This window comes from Hyaloscypha bicolor, assembly GCF_002865645.1.
Source record: "Hyaloscypha bicolor E unplaced genomic scaffold K444scaffold_116, whole genome shotgun sequence".
NCBI classification, from domain to species: domain Eukaryota; kingdom Fungi; phylum Ascomycota; class Leotiomycetes; order Helotiales; family Hyaloscyphaceae; genus Hyaloscypha; species Hyaloscypha bicolor.
The window spans coordinates 296,416-323,844 of NW_020194618.1; the positions used below are offsets into that span (position 1 = coordinate 296,416).

Sequence of the window (27,429 nt, forward strand, 5' to 3'; positions counted from 1 at the left end):
TCAAACTTCACTATCCTTCAAACTTCACTATCCTTCAAACTTCACTATCCTTCAAACTTCACTATCCTTCAAATTCCATGGGACAACTTCAAGGACCAGGTCTCAATGTTCTGATCAAGCCGGAACACTCAAATGGGTGATAACTTCAATGTTGCAAACACTGATCGCGCATTCTTAGTGCATTTTCTTCTGCCACCATAGCAGTCCTCGATACAAGCCTAAGCCGCCGGTCAATGACCCAGATCCAAATAAGGACACAGAGCCGACGAGTACTGAGCCTTCTTCAACCTCTTTATCGTCATCGTCCTGCAGTGCTACAATCACGGACTGCTCTACCCTATTGCAAATCAGTGTTTCGGAGACTGTGAGCACCACAAGAACCTCAGTGATCTGCGTTCCAGTGGTCACTCAATGTTCCGAAAAGGGTATGCACATTCGAAAACCTCTCTCGAGTCTTACTAATTGCTTTAGGATCATCGACCACGACATCAACAACCACCTCGGCTTCATCGACGCCAACATATTATAGGATTGACCCGAACCCAAAACAAGACATATCGGTCTTAAACGCATTTACAAGCCGTTTGAAAGTCGAAACCGATCCAAGTACTTTATGGGTTGTGGATGTACCAAACTTAAACCTGATTTTCTTCTGGAAGCAAAAGCTCACCTCCGCCCAAGTGGAGGAATTTTCCAAGGATCCAGCTGTGAGTATCAAATCTCCTAACGGGTGCTCGATCTGATTAGCTTTAGGTCATCAAGATTCAATCCATCAAGTCTGTTTTGGATTTGAATTCCTTTGATGCCAATTATCCAGATTCTACCTTCGATGCCCAGATCAATGGAACTCAGGTTCCTGGCACTGATTGCCCTCCTGCGTTGGCATTGAGAGGTGAAAAGCGACAGCCACCCTTTGTACATCAGGACTCCCCTGTCAATCAAGAATTGAAAGTCATATCTCAACCTCCGCTCGTTCGATTGGATGACATTCTTACATACGCGTATCAAGATGAAGTAATAGGAAACGTCCGAGTCTACATAGTTGATAGTGGAGCAGATGTGTCCATCCAGGTAAGGTAGGAATTATTGGAACATTGAAGCGCAAGCTGACTGGGCAATGAACAGCCCTTGGCATCCGGACCGCCAGAATGGATATATGGCGGAGATCCAATTGAGATTTTGAACCCAGATGCGAATTACCTTTATGAAGAAGTCGAGAACGAGTGGAATCCGGACGGTCATGGGACGGTACGAGTACCAATACACTCAAAATGATTCTTCTGCTGATCTTATTGCGAGTGTATGCTTTCCAAGGCCGTGGGTCGTGTATTTGGAGCGTCGAAGAACGCCGCCGTCACTGTGGTGAGGGCACCAAAGCCTATACTTACAGCCGAAGAGGCTGCTGCAGGAGGTTACGATTTCAGAATGGAGACATTGATTGATTCTTTACGCAAAGTTCTTCAAGACATCGGCGATAAAGGGCTCGAGTACAAGTCTGTAGTGAGCATGTCTTTAGGTTACGAGGATAGCTTGCACAAGATTCCCGAACCGGGAGATTACGATTACCCTTTTTATGCAGCCATAGAGGCTCTAATTAAGGCAAAGGCTGTTGTTGTGGCAGCCTCCGGCAATGCAGGACAGTTCAAACGAGGAAATCCTCCAGCCGGTATGCCGCAGTCTCCAGGCCCGGTAAGCAAAATCACAGATCATCGAAGCTGCAATCCATCATTAACTGTTCAACAGATCTTGAATCCATTAGCAAAGGTTATGAGCGATATTCCAGCCGTCTGGAATGGACAATTGCCAATTATCACTGTCGGCGCGGTCGACAATAGAGGTATCAGACTGGATCTTACTCAGTTCCAGGAAAACCCAAATTTTCCGTATTCCAAAGTCGATGTTTACGCTCCGGGCGGCATACAAAATTGTACAGAGCCAGGTCGCTTGATTGCAAGATCGGAAGCCGGAACATCGATCTGTAAGTCCCCGCAATCGAATAGATGTGAAGAGAAAGGTCCAACTAATAAACAATAGCGTCAGCATCAACAAGCGGTCTGATTGCCTATTTCTTGGGCACAGTTAGCAATTTTGGCGAAATACTCGCGCGGTTTCAGCTCTTGACAGAAGAACAACAGAGTGACGGTAATTATTGGTCAGAGACGGTCAGACAGTACGTCGTCGACAAGGCATATCCACGACAACAAGAAGCTGCTCCCGGAAACACGAACTTTCTCAAAGTCATTTACAATGGCGAGAAACCCTTGGGTCTGAATGGAAATCAACTAAAAAAGCGTCAGGGTTCATCACCATCTTCTTGTATTCCTTCCGCAAGTGCAAGCGCCAGCCTTGTCTCCATATCTCTTGCCAGCGTTGCATCAGTAAATTCTGTTGTTTCAGTCAGTTCAGCGGCAGCCAGAGCCTCCCGAACTGCTGCTGCAATCCAGCCAACACTGACTGGCTATCTTGGAGACGTGTGCACGAAAGGCCCGGACGGCGTCAATCTCCCGGATACCGCTCTTAACCAGGGTGTCGCCAACACCACCTGGCAGCAGTTCTGCTCTGGTGTTGGTTTCTGGACTTGGATGGCTGCTGACCAGCCACCAGCTATTAAATACCCCCCGAATTTCGTCGTGAGTGGACCCAATGTCACATTCAAATCCACGCCTCCATTGCCGGGCAGCCAGGAGGTTACTACCGACATTGTGGTTGGCCCCTACGATGGTGCTGGGGCTTGTTCAGTTGGTGGATATCCTCGTTCCCTTAGCCATGATGAGTGTGCCCAAGCCTTCGCCGCCGTACTCAACTGGTGTAAGTATCAGATCGTCCTTTTGAAGTAAGGTGGGAATCCGAAACTAAACCATTCCTAGGTCCGCGAGGAGGTTCAATCACTTGGCTTACATCAGATACTCAAGGTTGTCTTAACTTTGAGCTCAATCAATCTGGGCCGGGACGGCCTCCTGTATCTGTACCCCCAGCTCCGGCGAGCACCACCGAGACCCCTCCGCCTCCGCTGCCTACAATGGGAGTCATTAAGACCACCTGCAATACTCAGGATATGGATCCCAGATTCATCCAATTGACCGCTGATGTCCCGCCTGCAATCCCGGATTTCTGCGGCAAGGCAGACAACTTGAAATCCGGTCCCGGTTCCAGCGAAAACAAGCAGATTGGAAATAAACAGATGAACAGTAAGAACACTATTTTGTTTTTTGCCACATACCCTGAACTCCCCGTTCTCCACGGTCGGGAGGATTCTCCTCTTCGCGTCTCCATCCTCCCCAAGTGACAAGACGCTAACTTTTCCCCAGTGGGTCTCTCAACCACCGGTGAATTCCCAGCAGGTCTCTGTCCTCAAAACCCTCCTGTGGGTGTCCCCATCATCCTCACCGCTCAGGAATGTACGAACGCTTTGAGTCTCGCTGCGTTCTGTAAGTCGATTGCCATTTGAAACTTCCTATGACATGACTGATTCAAGATAGGTACGTACGGCGGGACGGTGGTTTTCAAGAACGACGCTGGATGTGTTCAGGCATACGTGAACATGGAAAACCTTAATTGAGACCCCAGGTTCTTGAGGATGATTTTCCAGATGGATGGATGACTCCTGTTGGAGCGTTTTTCTCGGGACACTTTTCTTGCAAAGCTGAGAGTGTCTTCAAGATGGGTTGGGTGCCCTTTTCTTCTCCTGGGCTTTCAGCTGCTCTGCATGGATCTGAACGTCTTGGTTTCGGGAAATGATAAAGGAATAAATTTGGAATAGGCAATTGATGACGATTACCATGGGGATGCTTACAGAAAGAAAACATAGATTCTTTTCAATGAGAGGGATCACTTTCTTGCACAAGACAAACTTAAATGTTCACCAAAGAATACTTTACTTGTGATAAGTTCGCTGAATATAAGAGAAGATAGATATGCTGTGATGGGGCTAATTAACCAGTTCGGCAACCCCAAAATGGCGTCAATGGATCAATCCTCCTTGAAAATCTAAAATGGTCAGGATTGGTCTTCAAGAGTTGAGATTTGAGGTTACTTACACGCCAAACGATTAAGAACACCCTTTTGATTTCGTCTCCTTGCTGCTTGTTGATCCATTTTGTCCAAGTTCCAGCATGGAGATCTGCCCATATATCTGACCTTAATAGGCATCTTCTGGGAAAAGGGAGTCGTGAAGGAGTTCATCTAGATTTTCTGACAGGCAATGGGAGGCTATGTTCCGAGCCGTAGATCAAGGGACATGACGCTGGTCTGGATTCTCCATTTCTCTTAACATTGTTGAGAGTCGGAACAGGTTATGCATGACTCTCATCTCCACTCCGAAAATTTACGGGATCAACTTTGCTCGCAAACTCGGTAGACAGGGAACAGGAGTGCTCGATGTTAATTGGTGGTCGAGACCGAATTTCTCTCCTCGATAGGGTCGACGACTCCCCTCCCGTGCGCACGAGAGGGGGAATTTTGTGTCACATGACAAGATATTGCAGCTCCCTATTTGCTGTATGTATTTCATATCTTATTGGTAAGCTTCAATTGAAGTGCTCATCCTACTTGAAGGTTGTTCTCGGTCTTCGCGCACTTGAGTACGACTCAAAATTTGGCCCGGTTGCAACTCTACCGGCTCGTCCCATGATCTGGCAAGAAAACTGTTCCCGAAACAATCGTGTCTTCGGAACAACACAGCAATATACCCATTCAAATCGAATTGAAGACCCCCAAACTAGCCCTCACAGCACCACTCTGCTCAACCATCAAATTATCCGGACAACTGCTCCCCAGCCCCGCATTCTGGATCCAAGCCGGCTCCCAATAAAACAATCCACTTCCTCCATTCACCCCAGCCACCACACCCGCAACATCCTTAACCCACATCGTCTGTCCCGCCACACTCTTCGGTATCGACGCCGTATCGGACGGAAAAGCATAGCTTGGATACGGACAACTGACTGGCCAATTCGTCTCGGCTACCACCAACTCTTTGCCCCAGGTACTCGCCATATTCGTTAAACTGCTCTTCAAGTTCGCGAGCGTAGCTTGGGCGCTAAAGAACGGATAATAGCTTACACCCATGATATCAAAATCCGAAGCGCTCAACGTTCCTTGAGATAGAACGGTTGTGTAGAAGTAATTTTGGGTATCCCAGTTCCACCCGTTGTCGATGTGGATCATTATTTTTGGCTGCGGGGAGAGGGAAGAGTCTTTTATTCCTGCGGAGGCGTAGTGTAGGAGGCGCGCAATGTTGGCATAGGAACTTGTGGATCCGAGGGGCCAGAGGAGGCCGGCGGTTATCTCGTTGCCGATCGAGATAATGGATGGTGTGAGTGAGGCCGCGGCGAAGGCGTTGGAGACGAGGAGGGTGTGGTTGTAGAGCGCCCAGGAGAGGTCGTTGATGTTTGAGGGCCAGCCTGAAGGGGCTGCCTTCCATTCGTTAGAGAAATTGAATGAGATGAGAGGCCGGCAAAGCTCACTTGATGACTAGGGTCTGCCCAGGTGTCAGATAAGTGCAGGTCGAGATATATACCGAGACCAGCAGCTTTAGCACGTTTTGCAAGCTTGATATTGTAGTCAAGATTACAGGTTCCTCCTGTTGGATTGACCCATAATCGCTGTCTGACAGTATTGACCCCACTACTCTTCAAAATCGTCTCGAGAGGTTGAGTTGTCCCACTCTTGTACGAGTATCCCGCTGCCTCTTCAATGAGGAGGGATGACCAGTCTACTCCTTTGTAGGTCAGAGAGCAATGAACTCCTGCAACCAATAAAGTGAAAATCTTGAATGATCGCATTTTGAGATGGGATGGACGCGAACAGGGCCTTGCGATTCAGACCATCCTTTGACTATTTGTATCGCAAATGAAGAGGGTTAACTTTGGCGGAGGGTTTCCAATGGAATAGGGCCGTTGAGGTATCCCCACCTGTTCCTCATTTTCGAAGTTCAATACAGACGACATTGCGTTCCCGCAAGATCTCCCACCAGTCAGCTTTAAGTAAGAACTACATGGAACTCCACATTTAGCATCGGGGATCGATGGGGGAGTTGCGCGGCTGCCGGGGAGCTCTAAGATCTAGCAGGCTGTTTACTGCACCTACTCGTGTTGCCCATATGTCTGAAAATACTACCCGTTCCGCACCCCCTGTCTAGCCAATAGATCAATCAGGATCTCGGAGGATCCACACCACTCTTGGTGAGTGGCGTAAAATGAATTTTCAGACTTATGGGCGGCATGGTTTGTTGAACGTGATCTCGGATGTCAGGGGCCGAAATCACATTTACTGCAAACAGCTAGGGTACGTGTGAAACGAAACGGGAATGCTCTTCTCCACACTTCAACTTTATCCGCTACAACAACCGGGATTCATCTGACCAATCACCAAGGTGAGAAAGCGACTGAAGTTATCCTGATGCTAAATGGTGGAAATTCTAGAAGGGTATAATGAAATGACATATGCAGTCTCCTTATTGGGGTAGAACCCGTGATGCTGAAAACCTATTTCACTCATCCCACTTGGGATCCATCTGCACGAAGGAGAAATTATTGTCGACATCAACAGCACTAGAGCCTCGTGCAATGATACTAGTCTCACTGATTGCTGTCCCCCACTGGGGGAACATCTAAGCTCTCGTTCACAACATTGACGCATAACCTATGCGAATTCATGGCCCAGACGAATGCCCGTGGCTGGAGCTGCGAATTCTGTTCATTTGCTCATGGCCATAGATACAATATACGGTATCCTACACGTCTCCCACCCCTCTCGTTCGCCATCTATTCCCCTTCTAAGCTTTTCTCTTTCACATCTACCTCTTCCAATCCCCCACATGCGCCAAAATAATCTTCGCCGCATCCTCAGGACTATGCTGCCTCCCAATCGCCTCCACAAAGTCCCCCTCAGGATCCATCAAATAAAAATAAATACTGTGATCGACCAAATAATCCTGGCCCTTCTTAACTCCCTCCGGCGTCGAAAAGTACACTCTATATTTCTTACAAATATCTTTAATCTGTTCCCAAGTACCTGTGAGACCAATGATCGCGGGGTGAAACTCGGAGAGGTAGGTTTGCAGGACGCCGGGGGTGTCGCGGGCGGGGTCGCAGGTTATGAAGAGTGGGAGGAGGGGTGGGAGAGAGGAAGTGGTGGTGGAGGCGAGGAGGGGTGAGGCGTTGACTAGGTCGATCATTTGCGCCATTTTGTCGAGCTCCTCGGGGCAGATGTCGGGGCAGTGGGTGAAGCCGAAATATACCTATTCCACGATTCGCGTTAGCACAGCTCTCTTCTGTTCTCACAATCTGCCGTTTAAATCATGGGGAAGATAAGATGTACCAGAGAATATCTCCCCTTCATATCCCCATCCGTAAACTCCTTCCCATTCTGATCCAGCAAGCTAAAAGGCCCTCCAACCTTCGGTCTGCCCACGCCTTTCGCAGCTTCCGCGACACGCTTCCGTTCCATCCTCGCTTTCTCATATCGAAAATAGAATATCAGTGCGGCGCCAGAGGAGAGGAACAGGAGGCTTGCTTTCCAGGAGAAGGGCTGCGAACGTCATTAGCTTGGGCTCAAGCGGGTGTGGTAGGAAAAGCGTACGCCAGAGCGGTACCGTGATCGCTGTTCTTGCACTGTTTTATAGGTTCTAGGAGTAGAAGAGCTGAATTGTCGTACAGGAGAGTTGGGTTTGGGCGTGGAGCGTAAACATTGCTGGCTGCGTGGTACTGTCGGGGAGACGATTGTGGAGAGTTTGTGGCATTGCGCGGTCAAGAATGGAGCTTTCTTGTTCCTTAAAATTCTTGAGAAAGAAGAGATGAGATTCCGACTGGGGACGGTAGTCTTTGACATAATTGCTGCTGTGAACACTGCTGAATGGAAAATGAGCTGATGCTGTCATTGCTGTGCGAACATTTCGAGATTGGAGTTGCGCAGTAGCGCCTGCCGCCTTTGTAGCTTGGGTTCTGGGTTAAGGCAGCGACACATCTCCACATCGGTCACATTCCTCACACCAACCACGAAATCGTTGGAAATGGCTGGAATTAGGTTTCTATAAAGCCAACCCAGTATCTCTGGGTCTGGCTCGAATGCTAATCCTACAAGTACAGGTTCCCAAATGCTCGATGCAAGCATGCTGTGCCCCTGCGCTCAAAAAAAGAATGTTCGACTTCATACACTTTCTCAACACCTCAGACGCCATCAAATGCTTCTCGCTTTCTCGCTCCCAGAATCAGATGTCAAAGATCAACCTACACGCCTTCACTCCTGCTGCCAAATCTTGCTCAAATCATCCCGTCTATATGACTGAGAAGGAAATAATACTCGGCTTTTTGTTGCAAATCATTCCCCTCGGGTTCGGCTGACTTGACTGGTGCTTGTTCGACTTCGCTCGTCCTCCTCCAATACATCGGACAATCTTGTTGGGTGGTGATGACGGGGGACAGCAGCCCATTCCGCAGGACCTGAACCGTATGCCTGTCCCGAATAATCGACAGGCTCACCAATGGTTGGATGGCTTGTAGCAATACGTCCAGCAGTCGTAGTCGCTCCGCTTCCATACTCAACTCCCGAAACTTGGCCATATCGCTGCAAATGCGCAATCTCACGTTCGCGCTCAGCGTCCGCATTGTACTCATCTGAGTCTGCGTCAGATTGAGCCCGGTAACGGATCTTGTTTCCGTGAGCATCAAGGACGAACCGACCTTGTGAATCAATTTCATACTCCTCTTCACTGAATGCACCTTCAGAGGGAACCGAAGCACCATAGGCGGGGTCTTGTTCAGTTGGGTGAAGTGAGGTTCCTTGCCGCTGTTGGTAAAAGGCAGAGGTAGATGCAGGTTGGACGGCTGGAGCTGGCGAATATTCTTGGGAGTTGGTAAAAGCCGGGTGTTGAGAAAGAGATGTCGGAACGGCGTGTCTACCAGTAGGGGTTCTTGGTTGTTCAACAAACGGGTCAGCAGGTTCACGCTGAGCCCGGGTGTACTCTTGATAAGCTACGTCGCTGTCGACAGGGCCTTCAGCTTGCTGCACAGCTCCTGATGGAGCACTGGTGTACGGACCTTCTCGAGTCGGAGGACGATCACGAGCACTTCCATGTCGACTTGGTACACCTTGCATCATGGGCACGACCTGGACACCGCCGACAAGTGTGGGCTGGCCCTCTCGCAGTGATGCAGTACGTTCTCTCTCTTCCTGCTCACGTCTACCGAGTTCTTCCCAGGCTCGTCTGGCTTCCTCCTTGGAGATCTGAAGTTCACGCTTCATTTCCGCCAGCTGCTTGTCCGCATTCGACTTCTCTCGTTCTTTTGCGATTGCCTCTTCAATAGCTGCAGCTCTCTCGAGTCTTTCTTCCTCAAGACTTCGTTGTAGTCCAGCTTGGATTTCTTGTGCACGTTCTTGCTCAGCCCGAGTCTCAAAGAACCATCGTTGAAATTTACGTTCAGAAGAAGCACGCAAACGTTGGAGCTCAACAACCGCATGGAAGAGGTTTGCTCCAGCAGCTGACAGGTCGGTCACTTGTCGTGAAAGTTGTTGAGAGAGTGGATCTCGGTTGATTTCGTTGCTGTTATCTTCCAGTCTGCGGATCCAGAATGAAGTCAGGCCTTCCCAATGAGCTGAGAGGGTCTCCCATCGCTCAAATGCGTGTGGGAAGGACGAACGAGTTGGGTTTCCACCAGCGCCGCCTTGTTGTTGGGTAGATGACTGGTCAGCACCAGAAGGACCAGCTTCAGCGGGGACAGGTCTGGTTCGGACATTTTCTGAAGCGACTGGTCTTGGTTGTTGCTGCGATTGGGTTGGGCGGGTTCGAGAAGTCGCAGCTTCGCCGCCACCAACAGCTGTACCACCTCGTCCGACACCTTGTAATGGGGCATCTGGTTGTCTACCAGTAGCAGTTCTGTCTCCTGATCTCCGATCTGATCTTTGTGAGTTGTCAGAAATTCTTTGTCCAGTGGTACCACCAGAACCACGCTGGCCACCCTCATCTCTTCCACTCGATTGCGCTGCGCCAGCACCAGCGGGCACTCTCCTCTCCGCGCTCCTACGATTATCCTCCTCAAGCAGCCTGGCCTCTTCTTCAGCTCGATGTCTCTCTAGTGCCACTTTTTGCTCTTGTTCTGCCCGTTTTCTGGCTTCTCGAGCTGCCCGCTCCCGCATAATATCTCTGGGGCCTTTTATACCTGGCGAACCAGTATTAGCCGGCGGTGCTTGCGGTCTCGACCCTCGGCCATTGCCAGCGGAGGCCGAGGGCCCTCCACCGATAAGGTCGGACATCGAGGCGTTCTCCTCGACAAGGTCGGGTGTGAAGGGCTTCGGGTGTCGTAGTGCCTCTTCGAGGGCGTAGAGGATTGCACTGGCGGTATTTCGTGAGATTCGTAGTGCGCGGTGTGGTCGTCGCTCAGCTTGGGGGGAAACTTCTTGTGAGCTTGGTGCTAGGGGAGTTGTTGTCGATGCGAACTCGTCAAATTCATGGGTCGGATGCTCACTTCTGGCTCGTTGCCCAGCAAAGCGTTCGCGAGGAGGTGGCGAGATACCAGGAGATGTTGCTTCAATGTGAGTTCTTCGTAGAGGACGCTGCTGCTGGCGCGGCGCTGGGTCGGGCGTAACAGGGTCGTTGATGTCGTAAAGGTCGTTAGATGGTGAGGGGATTGGGTTCGTCAGCGCAGCTGCGGGCAATTGGTCTGGGGGAAGGGTCGACAAGGTGAATGCGAGCTCGAAAACTTGCCCAGGACGGGGAAATTGAGGTAGCAATCGGTGTGACCAGTATCACCGGACGAGGCTCTGGTGTTGTTGATCTCGACTGGGATCGAGGATGGGTGTTCCAGCTCTGGGGAGGCAGGAAGTGGAAAAGGTGTGTCTGGGTTGAAAGCGAATGTGGGTAGAGAAGGGATCCAGAGTCAAGACTCCTTGGGCGAAATTGGAGTGGTCGTGGGAAAAAAAAAAAAGAGGTTGGTCCACTGTGAAAACAGAAGGCTGGAAGCGAGGCGATGAATCGCGAACTCTCACCACCAACAGAAACCAACAAATCAAGCAAAGAACATGCACCCCAGAACTTTTTGATTCCAGCAAAATAATCCCAGCTGCCAGGTCGCGCGCCTCATGGATCGTGTCGTTTTGCGCGATTCGTGCCGGTCAGTGGTGCGTACGATTCATGCGCGCATCTGTTGAAGAGTTCGGCTTGCTTACGACCTCGATGACCCGTGCAGCGACGCAGCTTGACGCATGCAATTGCTCTCCTGCACAAACTCAATTCGTGCGCGAGTTGCTAGAGGGGAAACCAGAGAATTCGATAGTGGGATTGGAGAGGGCATGCTCGCACGATGTGGTGGTCAATCGCTGATTTTCCTGGGTGAAGTTGGTGTTGAAGTGAAGCTTGCTTTTTGGTGATTTCTGTCGCGAGATTCGAGTTTACACTTCAGCTTGCGCAGCCAGACATCAATGCGTGCCGCAATGACCCTCTCTCGCGCCAATCGAAAAGTGATCTAAATTCCTCTTCTCGTCGGTTTTCGTTTGCTTTCTCTCATCTCATCTCATCTCGTCCCATCTCGAGATCTTGGATGGCGATTCTTGGTAAATTGGAGGGGAATTGGGCATCAGAGATAATGAGGGGGCTGGGAAGCCTGGCTCGGCGCGAGCCCGTCCACGACTCCACCCAAACGTGCGGAAACGAAGAAGAAGCAAGATGCGTGGCACGCTCTAATGGGAGCAGACGCACAGGGGTGGGGAAGGCTAAATCCTGGAGCCTCTTTTGTTTTTTGAGGGAAGATGGCATCCTTTGAAGAGTTCGCCTCGACTTCTTCTCCGTCCAGAGTTCGTTTGGTCTGTTCAACCAGCTTTCCTGTATCTGAAAGGTGTCAAAAATCAACTTGATCGAGCTCGTTCAACCATGACATAACCAGGACACATGAAAATGTGGAACGTTTCCGTAGCTAGGCTTGCCGTCCCGTTGGTGGTCTTAGATCCTCGGGCCAATGAAACGCCCAAGTTTAGCCTTGCAAACAATAAGCTTTGAGCTGGGATACGACACTTGACTAAGGTAGGTTCTTGCGTCAGGTGATTCTGATGTTGAACCATGTCTTAGGTTGATTTCCTTTCCTGGCTAAAAGAGAGGTTGGGTGTTGCAGCTGCATTGACCTGGGAAAGTGATGGGGGCCAAAATTTCACCAACTCAAGGGGGCGATCCTTCCAGTTATTTATAACGCAATTCTACCAGATGCTCTCAAGTGAAGAGACTAGATGTCCAGTTCAACTTTTCGCCTACTGTATTCAAAGTATACCGGTGGTATCTGGACCTCTTGAAGATCAACCCAGAGTAGAGGGAGGAGGATATTGAATCACGTGATATGCACTGGAATGGAGTGAACCTCTGGGAAGGAATTCACACTTCCGTCCGATAGGCTCTAAATTGAACAGAATGAATCCGTTCAATCTCGTTCTCGAGATATTAATCTAATCAATACGATTCCAACATTTTCCTATCCAGGAAGGCTGCAATGGTCCCACGTACAGAGTAATGCTTCGATAATCACCCATCAAAAGCACGGTAAGTTTGGGAATATTTGAAAAACGTTGTTGCATGTTGCGTTTAAAAGGGTAAATTGAAGTCTGATTACTTTCGTCCTTATTGAGAGTGTATCTTCATCAAAGTGAATCTTGTTAAAAGTGAATCCAGCTCCGAATCGTTGCCTTAGCGAGGCTCTCATCAGACTGGTCAAATCCGTGCTCCTTCAAAGTCTCATGATCAACTAGATTCGTTTCCCCACAATTACCTGCAAACCCCACACTCCGCATATGTACTGACCTCGATTCAACAACTTTCATCAAGCGTCGAAGCTTCTGGGAAAACCTTTCAACTCGAGTCCGTGACCGGGACTGTACGAAGGCGCGCCGAATTGAAAACCGTCCGTTTCGCTAAGCGAGAGTTTTGAAAATCATTCCCTCGCCTTTAAAAAATCGTAATAAAATTCCCTAAAAGTTTAGAACCACGGAAGAATAACAAGAGATACTTTGAATCCTTTTCTATTACATAAAGCTTAATTTAAAGTATTCGGACTTGGTAGTGCTACGATGCGCAATTTTCAAAAACTAGAGATTTTGGTGTTCCTTGCCTTAGGCGAAAATGGACGGATTTCAATTCGGTGCGCCTTCGTAGAACCCACTCAGAACTCCTGTCACTATTTTTGGTCAGAATGTCGACTACATAATCGCCGGTAAACCGGAGGATTTGACGTTCAACTCCGTTATCAACTTTCCAAATTCCCAATCAGTCCCTATCGGACAAGCACTGAGCTTTCACTGCACGTAGGGGCCCTCACAAAGGCTGTACTCTGGGGGAGTAGCACTTGCTTGCAGGAAGCCTATTTATAGTACGTCTGCATAACGCCATTTAGCAGCTAAAGACTATGGAACAATAAAAAAGCCAGTCCCTATCAACCCCTTCGACCAAGGGAGTCTTCAGCCGGCTTGTTCGACACGATCCCATCTGGACTTCAACAACTGGTTTTCCTCAGCCTCGCAGCTCTCCGCCTCACGAACTTCACCTTCACAACCCTTGTGGACTCCTGCCCAGCGCATCTCCAAACCGTAAAACATGCTCCCCACGCCCTCCGAGCTCTCCACCAGACCAAAACCGACTCATACCATGGCCAAGAGAAGGCTTAATGCGCATGTCCATTGGTATAGTGAAGACGCAAAACGCCCATTGGCAGCCCTGGCCGGCAGTTGAGCGTGCTAGGGTCCGAGATTTCTTCGTACTCGTCCAATAGAGTGTCAGGTGCATCATTTCAAGTCCAAAGTCTCTGAGTAAGTTTCCGGGATGTCAAAAGGTGTATCAAGCGAATTTAAACATCACAGACAAGCCATCTAAATAACGATACTGCGTATATTTTACTTCATCATGCTCCATCATAAATCATAACAAACATCCTTTTGCCCGCTGTCCTTCCCGGACAGACTTTTCATAGTCATTTTCATCATCACTCATTACATCCCTTTTCCCGGTCCTGGAAGTTCCCATAAAACGGACAGCACACAGCTACAAACTACAAAGTCCCCCACTTCTTCCTCGCCCTAAAAACACCCTTAACAACCTCACTCAGACTCCTCCTCGTCCTCTTCTTCCCCTGCCTGGCCTTAACCCCAAACACCCCATTTGTCTCTCCCTCCGCACTCGAACTCCTTATATGCAATTTACTTCTCAAGCTCCCCACTAACCCACTCACCACCTCATCCTCCTCGTCATCTTCCCACACGCTAGTTTCATTACCGATCTCCATGCGCAGCCCTCTGGGATTCTCGAGGAAATGCGGATATGGGAGAGGGCGCATATACAATGGCGACGAGCTGCATGGTGAAGGGGTACTCGATGATTGATAATCGAGCGTTGTGCATGTGCTGAGGTTTGAGGGGAACGTTGGTGCGAATTGGGAGGGTGTGCTGGGCGTTGTGTGCGAGCGTGTGCGGAGAGGTGCGCGGGAAGGAGAGGGAGAGAGGGTGGAAGTTGTACGTGTGGGCCAGGATTTATGTTGTGTGTGTTGAGGGTCTGTTGGGTGTTGTTGTGGTTGAGGGTTTGCGAGGCAGCGAGACGGAATCGGGCTTGGCGGGACGGTGGATGTACAGGTTGGGAACGGCGAGTATGTTGTCCGTGGGAGGACGGGCAGGGAAGGTGGCGATGAATAGTTTGGCCGACGCGGTGCCCTGTGTGTGTCTGACCTGCGTAGATCTCGAGAAGCCTCTGGGCTATTGAAAGAAGACAGGCTTGAAGACGCAAAGTTGCGATTGCATGGCGAGAGGGTAGGATCTTGGCGCAGACGAGATTTGTATGCACTGAGGCGTAATGGTAGTGGCGACTCGTTAACGGGTGTCCAGTATAGATCCCAGGTCTCGTTCTCTGTTTGCAAAGCGGCGATATCTGCTTCCGAGGGGCTGGGGGTGAGATGGTCCTCGAAGGAGGTATCGGAACCAGACGAGTTGAATGGGTCGTATATCATCCCCGGATCAGAGCTATCTGATGAGATGGAGAGACGGTTCTGAAGTTCTTTGGATGTTGCTTGACAAGCCCTGGTAAGTCGGACGAGTGTGCTCGGGCTCAGATAGCCATCAGATTCTGGCGACGATGAGACTTGGCGGGGTCGGGAGAGATGCATTTTAGAGAAGATCGTTGTCACAGGTGAAGAGAGTAACCAGCCATCTGGCGCGTCGCGAGCAGGTACTGTTATGCAATTGCAATCGATAGAGCTCTTGCTGACGAGGAATTCAGCCCGCCGTGGGGAACCTCCCATTGTGGACAAGGAATGTTTACTTGCGGTGTTGGGCTCCGCAGAGGGTGTTGTGAACACAATGGAACGAAGAATGAATAAACAACCCCGTTCGAAGTATTCAAGGAATTGTGAATTGAATAAGTAGGGAAAATAGGTTTTGCAATGGAAAGAAAGAAACAGGGGAAACGAACGAAGCTAAACAGCCGTACATTTGGGTAGGAGAGTCTGCTCCATTTCAAGCTGAATGTCACAGCTGCGTGTTGACAAATGCGTTCCATAAAGCAGCTAACGACTATTCTCGGCTGAGCTGTCAAATCTAGCTCAGATCTAGGCTCTAGTCTGGAAATATGACGTGAGAGTGCCATGAGGCGTCCAAGCCTCCCGGTTGCTTTTGTAATACCGTTGGCTGCCGCAAGGGGGGCATGCGCGTAGATCGCCCTCTTTACAGATGGCGTCACGGCCGGCGATCGAGTGCAGATCAGGTTCCTGAGGTATCGGATTGTGGGACAGCGAGCCATTGTTTTCAGACTAGAAAACTGGAGTGGAGAAAGTTAACCCAATGGGAAAAGTCTCCCAATATCTTGAAACTTCACTTGAAGTTAAACATTCTTTTCCTAGTGAAGATCTATAGAGACGTACGAGATGTGCTTCTCGTCGCAAGTGGAGTGGCGAGAGAAAGAGTAAGACACTGGCTTACAGCGCCGCTCCCCCGGCTATGGGCTTCTCTCAACAGCAAGGAGCCAGCTCCGGGAAGCGAGGGTGATCCCAGGATGGCAAGATATGGCGACCGCGATGGCCGAGATCTTTGCAGCGGATGATAAGTGCTGAATCGTGGGGTGCAAGCCCGAGGTTGAAGGGGGAGGCTCGCAGTGGCTATGGAACCCCTTGCGTTCCACCACAACTCACAGGAAATTGTCAACACTCAGCCGTAAACAACAAGGGAGAGCACAGTGTTTCCGGCCTTCCGTTGGGGATAAGGAAGGAAGAGAAAGGGAGAGATTCGGGGAAGAGGAAGGAAAGATGTCGGGACTTTGAAAGAGCAAAACTCCGGAGCTAATTTTCCTTCACGTGATCGTGGGTTTGTCTCAGAAAATTTCTCTTCTCTGCTCATCACCACTCCATTCAGATCTTGCACATACAAGACATGCGTATCCAAAACATATTGAGCACGGCGAAAGCATATTGGAGACCCGGCTTTCCTTCCTCCAGCTTTGCTCGCCCAGGGGTGTATATTCCTCCTCGGAGGCCAATTTCGTCAGTGGTAGCCCCTAATTAGTCACCAATACCATCCACTCGAGCGGTGCGTCCTGCGGTGGAGGACCTAGAAATTATTAGACGTCGCCGCCGTAGACTCGGTGTTATGAGCTTGAAGGTACTGAAATGAATACATTCTATCTCTGCATCTTTCTCAAGTGAAGAGTGGCCTTTCATTCCAAAATTTTACTCTTTAACAAAAATGTCTCCAATACCTTACCGAGTCACTAGAACTATCACCCTGGATCGACACTGGAAGAAGATAAAAAATGAGCCCGAGTAGAGAAGTGGTCACGGGCATCGAGTCGGGTTCATCAACGCTCAGAATCACGTTCCCGGTTTGGCTCACGGGTGATGAGCGTGAAGACGACTCCGATCCAAGCGAAGACATTGACGTAGAGGAAGCAGCGGAGAAATATCACGAGCTCCAGGAACAAGCTGAGAAAGGGAAACTCGTCAATCTCAGAGATGTCATCAATGCTCAAGAAGATTTGCATTTGCGGAGACTAGATATTCATTCTGAGGGATGGAGATATGACTTGAATGTGCGTGAGAGTTACATCAAGAACGAGGAAGAATGGCTCGCAAACGTCAACAGAGACAGAAAGAGAAGGAGCCAAGAAGAGAAAAGAGGGGGGAAAGGAAAATCCTGAGGATGATCAAACAAGCAAGTACTTGTGTGCGCCGGCAACGATGATTCAGAAGGCTCTTTTGCCGGCACTCTAACATTGGGGATAGGGGAAGGTAAAGATTGCTTTGGGCTTTAGGTTTGATATTTTACGTTTGGCTTACGCAGTAAACAAAAACTTTCGGTCAAGCTATTCACACCCCGCTGGGAACTAGGCGGTATCGTGGGACTTGGGACAAAATTGCTGATTGGGGAGAGTTCCTTGCTATCTGGACTCATGAGCTAAGTGCTCAGAAAGGAAAACTCTTGCTCAAAGTATGTCAGAACACGGGAAGTGGAGATAATAAGTATTCTTATACCTTCACTTTTTGTTATTGGTGGATTTCGAGCCGTCGTATTCGTGTTGCAAGGTCGCTTTGTACGGGGTGATCTAAGATCACGCCTCAACCACCCCGCTTTCTGGAAGCCAGGGCTCCTCCGAATTGCTTGAACATGGAGGGTCAGATCTGACTCTCAGTGGCTAAGACAACTCAAAACGGAGTAACGTCCGTCCTCTTACGGAGAAACTGCCGATATTATCGAACTGCATCTTGGAGTCTAACTAGAGTCGCAGAACAGCCCGGGCCAGGCATCTCGATTATTGGTACGAAGAATCCTCAACGAATAATGAAGGTTCCTTATCACTACCTCAATAAAATCTTGACATTTGATACCGGTGCCAAAAGGAAGCCTAAATTACAGCCTCCAACACAGCACTTCAGCCATCCAACTGAATTCTGCTCCCAAAACAAAAGTACCCCGTCGAGGATTATTCGCCTCATGGCCTAATCCGAAACCTATATCAACATGTGTTCTCTCCATTTAGGAAAGAATACTGAAAAATATCTGACAGGAAATCGCACAAATTCGGTGTTTCATGGATCTCAGCCTGTTTCATCCGGAACACATGTGAATGAACAAGATATAGCGATCAGCCCAACGACAACACAGGTTCGATCAGAGCAAGGAGCCACAGCTGCAATTCAAGAGAAGTCTGATATTCGAGTCCAAGCAGATGAACACCCGGAATACCCTCACGGACTTAAGCTTGCTACGATCACGGTTGCTGTAGCGCTGTCAGTCTTCCTCGTGGCCTTGGTACGCAGTCCTGAAATATTGCCAGCCACTTCAATGCCTTGAGCTAATTGTGGGCAAACACCAAATAGGACAACACAATCATCGCAACAGCAATACCCCGAATCACAGATCGATTCCACGCAATCGACGACGTGGGTTGGTATGCATCAGCATACCTTCTCACAACCTGCTCCGTCCAGCTTCTCTTCGGCAAGCTTTACACCCACTTCAACATAAAAGTTGTCTTTCTTTCGGCAATTGCACTCTTTGAGCTTGGGTCGCTGATTTGCGGTGTCGCACCAACCTCAAATGCCTTGATTGTTGGTCGAGCAATTGCAGGGCTCGGCTCTGCTGGTGTGTTTAACGGGGGAGTGATCATCATCTCGCGAACTGTCCCGCTTGTGAGACGGCCGATTTATGTTGGGATTGTTGGAGCAATGTATGGGATTGCTTCTGTCGCTGGACCTCTTATGGGAGGAGCTTTCACTGATCATCTGACTTGGCGTTGGTGCTTTTACATCGTAGGTCACCATTCCTGACTATCACATTACTTCTCCCAAGGCCATGTCCCACTTCTCCCCAGGCACTCTAAATAAAGCATGTTCTGACTTCCCTGTTACCTAGAACTTACCAATTGGAACCATTACCTTTGGAGGAATTCTTTTCTTCCTAAAGACCCCGGAAATGGAACATGCACCGATGGCTTCCAAAGCTCGCATCATGCAACTGGACCCTCTTGGAACTATTCTCTTCCTTCCCGGAATTATATGTCTGCTACTTGCTCTGCAATGGGGTGGATTGACATATCCATGGAGCAGTAGTCGGGTCATTGCTCTGCTCGTCGTTTTCGCGGTGCTCATCTCGATCTTCATCGTCGTGCAGATACGCAATCCAGAGAATGCTACCGTCCCACCTAGGATAATATCCCAGCGCTCGATGGCTTTTGGCTCTTGGTACATCTTTACGGTAAGTTTGTCTCGGATGTTGCCGTCAGTCAAATTTCGGAATTTAGTCTAATTGTTGTCCCAGCTGTCGTCCGCCTTCTTCATCGCCTTGTACTATCTTCCAATTTGGTTTCAGGCAATCAAAGGTGCCTCCGCCGTTCACTCTGGCATCATGAATCTCCCATTACTTCTTGGGGTAGTGTTTATGGCTATGATTGCTGGATTTGCCATCACCCTTATTGGCTACTACACACCATTCATCATCATGTCAACAGTGGTAGCTTCACTCGGCATGGGTCTCCTCTCAACGCTAAAACCAGACTCAAGACATTCAATGTGGATTGGCTACGAATGTCTTTTTGGTCTCGGTATAGGCGCTGGGCTGATGCAAAGCGTGATGATAGCCCAAACTGTGCTGGATATCGACGACACCCCGACCGGCATAGTAGCTCTAATTTTCTTTTAGACGCTCGGGGGTGCAATTATGATCAGTGTTGCGCAAAACGTCTTCCAGAATCGGCTGGTGGCAAATCTCGAGGCAGTCTTTCCTGGTCTGGATCCGTCGATGTTGTTGGGGAGTACGGGAGCGACGAACTTGCAGGATGTGGTGCCGCCGGAGTACTTACCACGAGTTTTGGTTGCGTTTAACAAGGCTCTTTCGTCTACGTTCTATGTGGGAGCTGCCATGGCGAGCCTGTCGATTTTCGGGAGCCTTGGGGTAGAGTGGAAGTCTGTAAAGGGTCCAAGTGATCACGTAGTCACTGTGTGAAATGTTTGTATTGAGACAATCGGGACCGAAACTTCGAAAAGTGCTTGTTGTTCACCTAAAAGGAATGCCTTATTATTTGTGCACCGATAGTAGGTCCCTTGCAATAACGTGTCCTGTGCTTAGTTTTCGATTATTTATAGGGCGCATCGCTAATCAATAGGCATATCATCCCTACCAAGCAGGGTCAAACACCACTACGAAGGGTACCAAACCCCTGACTCTCGCTTAAGCACAGTCGAGGCGTCACCAAACCTCTCAAACTTGGGAGCCTAATCCATCACAACATCCTGTTCGACATGATCATTCACATGTGATTCAACAGCACGTCAATTTCAAGCCATACTGAAGGGATCATTGACTTGCGGGATCCAACGCATTGAGATATCCTCATCGTGCTGAACCAGACGTCAAGATGAGCGCTTCTCCCTTCCAAGAGTTGGAGCCAGATCACGACGACAAGTTCGTCTCAGAACCTCCAGCATACTACCTCCGCATTGCATATTTCATCAGCGTATGGTCCTTCAAAGCCGCGATCGCACTCGGGCTCGGCGCTCGTCGACTGCTGATGCCCAGACCACCGAGTCTCCTTCACCCAGAACCAAGAATGTACCCCATTCGACCATCTCTCAAAAGCTTAGTCTATCGTCCAGAAGAATCTGGAGATGAGCCACTGCCCGTGTATCTGAATTGCCATGGGGGTGGTTGGGCGGTAGCAGACCCGGCCGCAGACGAGGAGGTCTGCTCTTTCCTGGCGCGGAACTTCAACATCATCGTCGTTTCGGTTGATTATCACAAATCACCAACGTGGAAGTTCCCTTTTGCCGTGGAGGATGTGGCAGCTATAGCAGATGCTATACTCAAAGACGAGTCTCTCAACATCGACTCGACGAAGGTTGCAATGGGAGGATTCTCGGCAGGAGGAAATCTGACGTTCGCTGCTTGCCAGCTACCGATTTTGAAAGGTCGTGTTCACGCGCTGGTTGGATTCTATCCTCCGCTTAATCTCAGGGAGCGCCTGGATGAGAAGTTAGAACGTCGACCGAGGGAGGCGGGAACAGATTCTCTTGCGTCGAGTGCGAGGTTTCTGGATTGGGCTTACGTTCCTTTTGGTGCTGACCGAAATAATCCGCTGCTCTCTCCTGGATTGGCGAAAAAGGAGGATCTACCGAGATTCGTTTATCTGGTTGGTGCCGAGTACGATTGCCTTTGCCATGAGGCGGAGCAGCTGGCGGAGCGTTTGGTGGATCCTGCCGAGGAAAGAACCACTATTCCTGGTGTTTCGACAGAAGATGGGTGGAAACAAGGTGGTGTTAGATGGGAGTGTGCGAGAGGCAGATTTCATGCCTTCACTCATGTAGCAGAATGGAGTAGGGAGAAGGAAAATGAGAGAGTGAAGGTTGTTGACGAATTGTACAGCCGTGTGGGAGCATGGCTCAAGGAAGGGGTCTGGGTAGATCGACCTTTGCCATAGTATCCTCTTGATATTGAATGAGAAAGCAAAATCTCCGTTCTTGTGAAATGTAGTTTCATACAAATTTGCCTATCAAAGCTGTCTGCTAGAAATAGAAGGCTATATGAAAGGACAAACATAGCCAATAGGATGGTGCGAAGAATTTTTGGCCCACCCAGGTCGATATAAAATATAAGTATCGGTGCAAGGGATCCATTTCTTACAGATGTCAGAGATCCAACGACATGTGCAAATAGCTCAACAGGAAGAATCACGGCCCTGCCAAATACCGAGGCCTGATTCTGACCATTTTCTTACACCTCATCTTTACACAATGGTAGTTCTATCTTCTCTACTACTAGCTTCTTTAGCTTTTGGAAGTGCTACCTTCAACCAATTGCCCAGAAACCCAGGTTCTTCTCACATGGCGCTCACACAAAGAAAAGCCTCACTGCTTCAGCACCTGGCACGCCGAGGCAGAGTAACTACGCAAACAATCAAAATAATTCAGCCAAGCCTCCCACAATTTCATGTCATCAAATTCTGAATGTTCATTGGGGCTTCTGGTTCGGCGATTTCTAGATTGGTGGTGCCTCCAGCCTCAATCTCCGAATCGACTCCAAATCTGGTGATGTTATGCTAAATCCTGGACTTTATGTTTCCTGACGGCAATGTTTGCAATTCCCAGCTCTCTATCTTATGTGGCTAGTGCTGCCTTTGCTCAGGCTCGGCTCAGATTCGGCTTCGGCCCTGTTTCGCAACTTTTGAATGCTAGCATTTGGTCAGTAGCCGAACACTAGCTTTTGATCATTACGAATTCTAGTATTTCGTAAATTTTGTATACTAGCAACCAAATACTAGTATTTAATTACTAGTATTTGCTTCCATATAAATCGCAGTTTTTTTTTCAGAATCACTTATAGTAAGTAGTTCTGAAAAAACTGAGTATTTGAAGCTTGGCCTTAGGTAACTATACATATCTTAAACCCTACTTTTAAATGATTTCTATTATATACTTCTATTTAATTATTAATTATATTATTCCTCGTTCCTCGATATAATAAAGTTATTCTGGAACAAGTTTAATACTAAAGTCGAGCTAATTATTACTCAAATTATTATTAATAATACTAATTACTAAAAGATTATATATTATAATAAGATTATAATAAGAATCTTTTTATTAAAGAATTATTATAATATATTAAATCTCTTTAATTATAACTATTAATATTAATATTTGAAGTAATTATATATATTAGTTAAATTTTTTAGAATATTAAATATATTTTATTAAAAGAAAACTAGTTTATATTTATTAAAGCATATTTTTAATAAAAAGAATATATATATATATTTTTTATATATTATTAGATAGCTTATATTAAATCGCAATATATAAAAGAAGTTCTTAAAATTAAAAATAATAATATTCAGATAATTATTATATAATTATTATTTTTTAAAGATATTATTTATAAGCTTTCCTTTTTTTATATAATATTATGTAATATTAATAAAGGCAGCTTTAAGTTCATTTAATTAAAGTATTAAAAATATAGCTAATTTAATAAGAACTAAAGGGGCTTTTGCCTTAATAAATTTCCATATATATACTATTATAAATAAAACTAAAATATGAGTAAAGAAAGAAGTAGTTTAAATTAGGAGATTACTAATTAAGAGAGAAATAAGTAAAAAATTAGTAAGGCTAAAATCGAGACTGAATTAGCTAGTAGAGATAAAGCTGAAACCACTGTAATTATAATAGTTTATTGAGTATTCGTATCTTGCAAAACACCTCTAAATTATACAATTACTAGCTTTGAATACTGAGTATTAAACGCTAGTATTTGGTTGTTGTCGAACGCTAGCAATTAAAAGGCGTGCGTCCGTGCGAAACAGGGCCTTAGGCTCGGCTTAGGCCTAGCTTAGCCAGCTCAGGTCTGCTCACCCTATTTACGCAATACGCTGCAGTCAAGACCCGTCTCACCAGAAATTATCAACCCTTTACAGAGCTAATAGTCGGTTCTCCTCTCCGTTCGCTTCGCTCACGGTCGGGAAAAGCAAGTGTCCCGTCGAGATTTTGTATGCGAAATTGGCCCAAAAATCATAGATTTTTTATCGCAAAAACTGCTTGAAAGTAGGAATAAATCAACCCCCATCTCGATATACGATCCTATAATTCTTTCTACAATTATGACTATATATATAAGTAATTCTAGTAAGTTTAAATAAAATTTAAGGTTATAAAGTGGGTGATTTCATTGCTTTCTAATTAGAAAAAAGTATCCGTTTCGCGACTAATTTTTATGTGAAATCGGGCACAAAAAAATCCTAATTATTTTTGGTGGGGTTTCCCATACAAATCTCGGCGGGACATTTGTTTGAACGGGACACTGCTTTTCCCGACCGTAAGCAAAGCGAACGGAGAGGAGAACCGACAATTAACTGGGAATGTTTCCGGTATACCTATATTGCCCCAGATCAAGGTCAGTTTTAGCGGATAAACCGTTCCGGGAAGCTCACCGCCACGTCCGTTACGAGCCCAATCTCAGTAGTCTGTGCGTTCAGGGCATTTTGGTTATATTTAAGATATCAAACTATGAAATTCTTAAAAATTAATTAATAAAATTATACTTCAAATAATTTAATTTTTGGGGCCAAAATATTGAGTCGTAATTATGTATTATTGTCTTATAACGTTTACGTAATTTCGTAGACTTTAGTTTTGGAAAGCCCGTAAGCAAGATCGTGATGCCTGGATCTGCCTGGAAAATGCCCTGTACGCACAGACTACTGAGATTGGGCTCGTTTGAACGGTTTGGGCTTTTGAAGCTTATAAGGCTATAGAGGACTCCCCCAATAAATAGAAAATAGAAGTATAATTCCATAGCAAAATTTTGTAGCGATTTATAACTAGAGAAATGCGACCGTCGTAACTCCTGTATATATAATATAACCAATAGGGCGTTGCAGCCGCGGGACAGTACTATCTGGGAGGAATTGAATAGCGTAGTTAAGTTGGGACCTCTCTTTTCTTCTCACATTCCACATATATCTCTGCTAATTTAATACATTTGTCTCAAAGCAAACGAACTCTGAGACATGGGATCTCTTTTTCCTGCCCTTATCGGCGATAATGGATGTCGGAACCGGGCACATAGAGCCACAAAGTTCAGCTCCTGTCAGCTCTCTGCAGCCACGGCCTTATCTTTTTCTCTAAATGGTCGCCTTCATTAATTCAATCAATATTCTGCTTTCTTTTGCTCGTCTAAGTAATACTCTTTTGTGTCTCTGAGAGACCTTTGCCTAGCATCGTGCGCCCAATTGGTTCGTACCTGACTGGTTAGCTGTTCCATGTCTTATCAGGAGGTAATAGTCGGACTTAACGTCGCGCTAAAGGGGCCCTTCCCTTTAGTCGGGGAAAGCGAGTTGGCCCGCGAAAGCGAGTTGGCCCGCGCCGCACCAAAATTACTATACGACCGTGAATAATAATTAGGTATCATATAATAGATAATTCCCTAAATTATAGGTGATTAAAGATATAATATTCTATTACTCAAATACTATAAAATCTGTATTTTGAGCTATAGAATTAGTTAATATTACTAATCTGGGTAGTAAAGAATACAGAATTACCTTCTCCCTACCTATCCCTCTATTTATACCCCCTCTTGATCCTCTTACCTCCTGATCTAATCCCTTAGATTCCTCTAATATTACCCGTATATATAATTAGCTAAGAGGGTTTCCCTTTGTTCGGTGAGCTTGTTTAGATGCGAGTATCTCCGGATTAATAGGGATATCTATAAAGATTACGGGGTCTTTGGCCTGAATATGATCGAATTTAGCTTACTTCTTAGCTACCTTATTATAGAGGGATTAGTGCTTAATTCGTATAGCTTTAAGCTCGTTTTCCGTAGGTTTGTTCTGAGGATTGCGAATTAGTATTAGAAGCTCGGGGGGAATAATCGTATTAATTCCAAGAACCTGCTTCTTTATTTGTGCCTCTATATCCCTTACTATCTTCTTTCTCTCTCTCTTCGCCGCTCATATGGTGATTCCTATTCTTTTAAGAGCTTCCCTCTCAGTTGATTCGGCCTTTATAAGCTATTGTTTGGCCTTCTTTAGCTCCTCCTGAGCTATATTTCTTACTTTCGTCTTCTTCTTTTCTAGAGTATTAGAGGTATTTAACTATCCTCCTCTTTGGAAACTGAGCCGTATGTTTAGTTTAGCCTTATGCTATTTAACTTGTACTATACGAGTAATCTGGGTATCTATCTTGTATAAACTTCCAAGTATAAGGTGGTTCTTAGTAGCCTTAATTATAATTATATACTCTTTGTAAGGGGAGGAGCTTAAAGCTTCTAGGATCTTATTATCGAGATTATTGAGCTATAGAATACATTTGTTATATAAAAAAGGAGGTTTTGGAAGGGTAGGTAATTAGTATATCTCTTCTAAATCGTGAATTGGAGCGGGCGGAGGAAGAGGAAGGTCTATATCTGGTTTAGTATCTGATTTAGAACCAAACTTCAGGAATTCTGGGCTAGTGTCTTTCCGTTACTTTTTACCATATTTCTTGAGCTTCTTTTATATTACTTTAAAGCTTATAAGCCAAATTCCAGTATTCTGGAAAATGTATTTAATTATATGAACTATAAATATTTTCTCCCGTATTTTAGGGAGATTGCGAAAGAAGCACTGGATGTTATATTCTAGCTTATAGAAGCAAATTGTATTTATAATATTGACCTATTAGTAATATTTCTACTTCCTGAAAATACCTATATTATATGATTAAAGTAGGTGAGTTTAGTAGGAGGGAAATTAAATAATTCGTATCTTATTATAGATAGCTTTTAGGACAAAATCGTCCGCTTAGTAGCAGATTACTTTATTAATTAATAGGATACGCTATTCCTGATTAGGGCTATAGTTATTATGCTTAATAAAATAGTCTAGCCAAACCATATAAATGCCCTTATTTATATATCCGGTAGGAGAGACTATAATAATCTTATAACCGGTTATATTTTCGTAAAACTAAGAAACCATAATTATAACTTTAGGGACGATTACTACCGGTGAAATCGCCTTACTATCTGCAGATATAGATTTAATTATTATAAGAAATATGCGATTTTCAGGTATTCTAGTATATATTTCCTTGATTCTAATTAGGACTATTACTTCCTCCCTAGTAGGCATATAGATTTGAGCCCCCTTCTCGTCTATATTATGTATCCGATTGCTATGGCGTATACTAGTCTGCTCAAGTGCCGGACGATATTTAGTCTCAAACCAGTTGCGGAGGCTCTGTTTGGTATAGAGATTAATATGGTAGCTCGTAATAGGCTTTGTCTTAATTATATAGAGTTCTGGAGTATCTCTTAGCTATTGGGAGAACTATTTCTAAGAGGGAGCTATTTTATTATCCTCTGTTCGCATTTATGTAGTATAATTATATATTATCTGCTTTATAGCCCCTTTCCCTCTATTAATTATATGCGATATAGTATACTGAATTAATGCCGTATATTAATCTGGATATAGGATCTTGTTCTGACCCTCCTATTATATTTTCCCCCTCTCCATCTTCTTCTTCTCTCTCCACCATGCTTTCCGTATAGCATCTTTACTCTTTATCCCGTATATGCGTATAGTAGTGGTGGGAGGCTTTCCTGGGTTCTCCTTTAGGAATTAGATAGCCTTATGAAGCTTATCCTTCTCTGGCATATCGCATAGAAGCGTATTTATAGGTAGGATACTCAGGCGAGCTATTATAGTTAAATTAGACAAATTTTGTGGGCTGGTGGTATATAAATTAATTAATTTTTACTATAGGAGTTATATACAAATTCCAAATTTATGCGTTTTGGCGCGGGCCAACTCGCTTTCGCGGGCCAACTCGCTTTCCCCGACTAAAGGGAAGGGCCCCTTTAGCGCGACGTTAAGTCCGACTATTAATGAGGCTCTTCAAACATAAAAGATGCTGCTATCCCTTCGCAGCTCAGCCTTCTATGCGC

General features: G+C 46.4%; 7 protein-coding genes across 7 annotated transcripts; 3 read left to right on the forward strand and 4 right to left on the reverse strand.

Annotated features, from left to right (window-relative positions):
* Window positions 1–4,692: 4,692 nt before the first annotated feature.
* K444DRAFT_533806 (glycoside hydrolase family 53 protein) lies at window positions 4,693–5,783 on the reverse strand (the record flags this gene model as incomplete). The annotated part of the gene is made up of 2 exons (XM_024875179.1): window positions 4,693–5,415; window positions 5,466–5,783. 2 exons carry the CDS (start codon window positions 5,781–5,783, stop codon window positions 4,693–4,695), a joined length of 1,041 nt encoding a protein of 346 aa, XP_024734456.1.
* Window positions 5,784–6,656: 873 nt separating this feature from the next.
* On the reverse strand, window positions 6,657–7,882 carry K444DRAFT_614948 (Sco1 protein). Its single transcript, XM_024880620.1, has 3 exons — window positions 7,582–7,882; window positions 7,321–7,530; window positions 6,657–7,240 (listed from the first exon to the last, which is right to left on the reverse strand). The coding sequence occupies exons 1-3, from the start codon at window positions 7,828–7,830 to the stop codon at window positions 6,797–6,799; spliced, it is 903 nt and encodes a 300-aa protein (XP_024734457.1). The 5' UTR covers window positions 7,831–7,882; the 3' UTR covers window positions 6,657–6,796.
* A 452-nt stretch (window positions 7,883–8,334) lies between these two features.
* Window positions 8,335–10,638, reverse strand: K444DRAFT_499157 (uncharacterized protein; the record flags this gene model as incomplete). The annotated part of the gene is made up of 1 exon (XM_024873319.1): window positions 8,335–10,638. A coding segment is annotated over one exon (2,304 nt), but the record flags the coding sequence as incomplete, so codon positions are not given.
* Window positions 10,639–13,847: 3,209 nt separating this feature from the next.
* K444DRAFT_614950 (uncharacterized protein) lies at window positions 13,848–15,437 on the reverse strand. Its single transcript, XM_024880621.1, has one exon. It carries the CDS (start codon window positions 15,255–15,257, stop codon window positions 14,019–14,021), a length of 1,239 nt encoding a protein of 412 aa, XP_024734459.1. The 5' UTR covers window positions 15,258–15,437; the 3' UTR covers window positions 13,848–14,018.
* Window positions 15,438–16,635: 1,198 nt separating this feature from the next.
* K444DRAFT_30181 (uncharacterized protein) lies at window positions 16,636–17,553 on the forward strand. Its single transcript, XM_024871726.1, has one exon. The coding sequence runs from the start codon at window positions 16,760–16,762 to the stop codon at window positions 17,141–17,143; it is 384 nt and encodes a 127-aa protein (XP_024734460.1). The 5' UTR covers window positions 16,636–16,759; the 3' UTR covers window positions 17,144–17,553.
* A 411-nt stretch (window positions 17,554–17,964) lies between these two features.
* K444DRAFT_631749 (MFS general substrate transporter) lies at window positions 17,965–19,947 on the forward strand (the record flags this gene model as incomplete). The annotated part of the gene is made up of 5 exons (XM_024883410.1): window positions 17,965–18,255; window positions 18,324–18,755; window positions 18,910–19,200; window positions 19,264–19,623; window positions 19,693–19,947. 5 exons carry the CDS (start codon window positions 17,965–17,967, stop codon window positions 19,945–19,947), a joined length of 1,629 nt encoding a protein of 542 aa, XP_024734461.1.
* Window positions 19,948–20,250: 303 nt separating this feature from the next.
* Window positions 20,251–21,599, forward strand: K444DRAFT_614957 (alpha/beta-hydrolase). Its single transcript, XM_024880622.1, has one exon. It carries the CDS (start codon window positions 20,360–20,362, stop codon window positions 21,416–21,418), a length of 1,059 nt encoding a protein of 352 aa, XP_024734462.1. The 5' UTR covers window positions 20,251–20,359; the 3' UTR covers window positions 21,419–21,599.
* The last annotated feature ends 5,830 nt before the right edge of the window (window positions 21,600–27,429 follow it).